Source organism: Homarus americanus, unplaced genomic scaffold (genome assembly GCF_018991925.1).
Source record: "Homarus americanus isolate GMGI-L3 unplaced genomic scaffold, GMGI_Hamer_2.0 scaffold32063, whole genome shotgun sequence".
In the NCBI taxonomy this organism is placed as follows: domain Eukaryota; kingdom Metazoa; phylum Arthropoda; class Malacostraca; order Decapoda; family Nephropidae; genus Homarus; species Homarus americanus.
In genome coordinates this window covers 526724-531607 of record NW_024753223.1, presented here as the reverse complement: position 1 = coordinate 531607, position 4884 = coordinate 526724, and the positions used below count along the sequence as shown (strand labels likewise).

At 45.1% G+C, this 4884-nt stretch overlaps 1 protein-coding gene across 1 annotated transcript; it reads right to left on the bottom strand.

Moving 5' to 3' along the window:
* Positions 1–2302: 2302 nt before the first annotated feature.
* Positions 2303–4297, bottom strand: LOC121855317 (myb-like protein I). Its single transcript, XM_042350215.1, is given in 3 exon segments — positions 2303–2728; positions 2731–3215; positions 4075–4297. Coding segments are annotated over 3 exon segments (1134 nt in total).
* Between the last annotated feature and the right edge of the window lie 587 nt (positions 4298–4884).

Below are 4884 nucleotides of genomic sequence, written 5' to 3'. Positions count from 1 at the left end.
CTATTTACCAAGACAGATGGCGGAGGAGCAAAGACAAGAGAGAGAGAGAGAGAGAGAGAGAGAGAGAGAGAGAGAGAGAGAGAGAGAGAGAGAGAGAGAGAGAGAGAAAGAGAAAGAGAGAAAGAGAGAAAGAGAGAGAGAGAGAGAGAGAGATCGGCTGAGCTCGGCCAGACAGGCTGTACAACACCACACTACCACAGCTGACTCACAATCAACACCCCCTCCCCCCTCTCACACCACCACACACCCCAGCTCCAACTAACGACCACTGTGTCGACGTATTCCTGCTCACCTAACCTAACCTAACCTAACCTAACCAAACCTAACCTAACCAAACCTAACCTAACCAAACCAAACCTAACCTAACCTAACCTAACCTAACCTAACCTGACCTGACCTGACCTGATCTGACCTGACCTGACCTAACCTGACCTAAGTGCGTCAGAGACAAGTTGAAAGTGTCTTGGGTACGCTTCTGTCACACTTAAGTACGTTACCAATCCCCTGAGAAAAATAGAAATGCCCATTGATTAGGATATTTCACCCCTTGAGTATAATGAATTCACCCCTTGAGTATAATGAATTCACCCCTTGAGTATAATGAATTAACCCCTTGAGTACAATGAATTAACCCCTTGAGTATAATGAATTCACCCCTTGAGTACAATGAATTCACCCCTTGAGTATAATGAATTCACCCCTTGAGTATAATGAATTCACCCCTTCAGTAGAATGCCTTAATAAACCCTTGAGTATGATGTCTTGACCCTTTGAATATGATGACTTGATTAGCATGTCCCTTTAAGTATAATGAATTCACCCCTTGAGTAGAATGCCTTAATAAACCCTTGAGTATGATGTCTTGACCCTTTGAATATGATGAACTGGTTCTTTAAGGGATATGACATCATACTCAAGGGTGGTTAAGTCATCATCCTCACGTAATTAAGGAACTACCCTCCTCCTCCTCCTCCCCCATAATAATGTCACGAACAAGATCTTTATAATTACAATGACGACCGAACAATTACTGCGCATACACTTAACATCTGAATCTGTTCCTGTTGCTGATGTGCGTGAGAGCAAATCTACTTAGCACTAATAGAATAGAAAAGAATAAAATAAAATAAAATAAAATAAAATAACATTAATAAACTAACAAACATCTGGGAGTATCATGAGTGTGTTTACAAGAAGTTCTGACCCTAATATATCTCTCTCTCTCTCTCTCTCTCTCTCTCTCTCTCTCTCTCTCTCTCTCTCTCTCTCTCTCTCTCTCTCTTCGTTGCTCAAAGCAGTCTCGCATCGCCAACTACTACGGCACAATTGAGTGAAATATAACCCTCCCCACTACCACTATACCCTCTACCACCATCACCACCCACCACCACCCCTCCCCACAACCACGATCATATCCACCCAACCACGATCGCCTGACGGAGAAAATGCATCGAAATCTTCCACTTATTTGAGCAGCAGTTAAAATATTCATACTATGGAAGGCGTGACAGCTCTTGGTCAGCTCCATCCAACAGCAACTCCACAGAGACACACAAAAACCCGATGGACGCTATGAGTAATGAATGCTCCACTCGCCGCCCCTCAGGGTAAATACCAGCCAGGATGTCAAGTCTCTCTCTCTCTTTGCTTGACACACACACACACACACACACACACACACACACACACACACACACACACACTCACTTGTACCTACCACCAACATCACAACCACCACCAACATCACAACCACCACCAGAAGCAACATCCCCATAACGATCTCTCCTCCCAGGGTCCACACACCAGTGCCACTCATCATCAACAAGGAGATTTATAACTTAATCCACGAGGAGTGACCAACACAATCACAAATCTCTTAATCCGCGTCTGGATAAATGAGAGAGAGAGAGAGAGAGAGAGAGAGAGAGAGAGAGTGTGTGAGTGTGTGTGTGTGTGTTAGCAGCAGTTTAACACTACCACACCTGGCGTTAACCTGTGGTGTGGGGTAAATTGGATTACACAAGAGGAGACCCCGCCCTATGTGTCCACTCTACCTGCTGCCCCCCGCCCTCACGCCTCACAGTGGCCACATTCCTCACATCTCGCACTGGCCACACTACCCACACCTCACAGTGGCCACTCCTCACACTGGCCACACTCTTCACACCTCACAGTGGCCAATCCTCACACTGGCCACCCTCATACTGGCCACACTACCCACACCTCACAGTGGCCACTCCTCACACTGGCTACTCACATCCGCCCCCCCCCCCACCACACTGGTCACACTGGAAGTAAGTAATCAGTATGACTTCACCTGACACACTGCGGGAGGTACAAGTAACATCTGAAATAGAGAAGCAAGGATGATGTTTGAAGAGTTGTTATTGGTGGAGAGGATGTTTGAAGAGTTGTTATTGGTGGAGATGATGTTTGAAGAGTTGTTATTGGTGGAGATGATGTTTGAAGAGTTGTTATTGGTGGAGATGATGTTTGAAGAGTTGTTATTGGTGGAGATGATGTTTGAAGAGTTGTTATTGGTGGAGATGATGTTTGAAGAGTTGTTATTGGTGGAGATGATGTTTGAAGAGTTGTTATTGGTGGAGATGATGTTTGAAGAGTTGTTATTGGTGGAGATGATGTTTGAAGAGTTGTTATTGGTGGAGATGATGTTTGAAGAGTTGTTATTGGTGGAGATGATGTTTGAAGAGTTGTTATTGGTGGAGATGATGTTTGAAGAGTTGTTATTGGTGGAGATGATGTTTGAAGAGTTGTTATTGGTGGAGATGATGTTTGAAGAGTTGTTATTGGTGGAGATGATGTTTGAAGAGTTGTTATTGGTGGAGATGATGTTTGAAGAGTTGTTATTGGTGGAGATGATGTTTGAAGAGTTGTTATTGGTGGAGAGGATGTTTGAAGAGTTGAGATGATGTTTGAAGAGTTGTTATTGGTGGAGATGATGTTTGAAGAGTTGTTATTGGTGGAGAGGATGTTTGAAGAGTTGTTATTGGTGGAGATGATGTTTGAAGAGTTGTTATTGGTGGAGATGATGTTTGAAGAGTTGTTATTGGTGGAAGAGGATGTTTGAAGAGTTGTTATTGGTGGAGATGGTGTTTGAAGAGTTGTTATTGGTGGAGAGGATGTTTGAAGAGTTGTTATTGAATTGGGAGGATGTTTGAAGAAGTTGTTAATGGTGATGATGTTTGAAGAGTTGACTGTGGTGGAAGGATGTTTGAAGAGTTATTGAGTGGGAGGGATGTTTGAAGAGACTGTGGTGGAAGATATTGTTGGAGGTGTTTGAAGGGATTGTTCATGATGTTTGGAGGATGTTTGAAGGTTGTTTGAGTTGTTATTGGTGGAGGGATGTTTGAAGAGTTGTTATTGGTGGAGATGATGTTTGAAGAGTTGTTATTGGTGGAGAGGATGTTTGAAGAGTTGTTATTGGTGGAGATGATGTTTGAAGAGTTGTTATTGGTGGAGATGATGTTTGAAGAGTTGTTATTGGTGGAGAAGATGTTTGAAGAGACAGGACAGAAAATACCCCACTACTGCAGGCAAAATAATAACTCGCAAAATTGAGCACAAAACAAAAAAATAAGGTGCCAGTGCTTGTGGTGAGGCAGCTGTGGTGGCGAACACGTGTACGAGGTTAAGCCAGACCATGCAACCACACCATGTAGCCAGACCATGCAGCCAGATGACTCATGTGGCGGGGTAACAACACCATCTTGCACAGTGCTACAGGCAGGTCAATTAACTCCCGTGCCACCAGGAGTAAATAAGAGGCTACTGGTGGGAGCATGAATCTTATGCAACTCCTACTAACACTTTAATTATGTATATATGGCCTCATACTCCACCACTTACTGTCTGGCAACCTCCATGGCCTCTATACGCCGCCTGATAACCTCCATGGCCTCCACACACCGCCTGATAACCACCATGGCCTCCACACACCGCCTGATAACCTCCATGGCCTCTACACACCGCCTGATAACCTCCATGGTCTCCACACACCGCCTGATAACCTCCATGGTCTCCTCACACCGCCTCGCCTCCATGGCCTCCACACACCGCCTGATAACGCCTCCATGGCCTCCACACCGCCTGATAACCTCATACACCGCCTGATAACCTCCATACACCGCCTGATAACCTCATACACCGCTGATAGCAAGGCCTCCACACACCGCCTGATAACCTCCATGGCCTCCACACACCGCCTGATAACCTCCATGGTCTCCACACACCGCCTAATAACCTCCACTATCTCCTGTCCTGTTTCCTTCACACGCATGGTACATCATCAACACTTAACTACAGTAACTTCGCCGCATATCAACTACCACGTACCAAACGTCGTCATATAAACGATTAAAAGGAAGGAAGGAAGGAAGGAAGGAAGGAAGGAAGGAAGGAAGGACAGACAGATAGATAGACGGACGGACGGACACCAGTACACATATCTTAGCTATCCTCCGCCTATACCGGGGATGGCCACTTGGAAATACACGATACCCGTCCGTGTGCCTGTATCAGTCAGTCACCCCTTGAGGAGTTACGATAATTAAATCAATCGCTTATGGATGCTAATCAATTTTGGTATGAGGTTGTATCATCAAAACACCTCATTCAACATTTTTTTTCCCGCCTTGACCGTTCAGAGGTTGTATGTGACTCCGGCAGAACATCACTCAGAGAACGAGAAGAGAGAGAGAGAGAGAGAGAGAGAGAGAGAGAGAGAGAGAGAGAGAGAGAGAGAGAGAGTACGTAACAAACATATCACCAGACCTCACACACCACCACCCCAAAAAAAAACATTTCACCACCAGTCACCATCAATACGGCACCATACTCGCCATAACAACAATCCCATACAGCTGT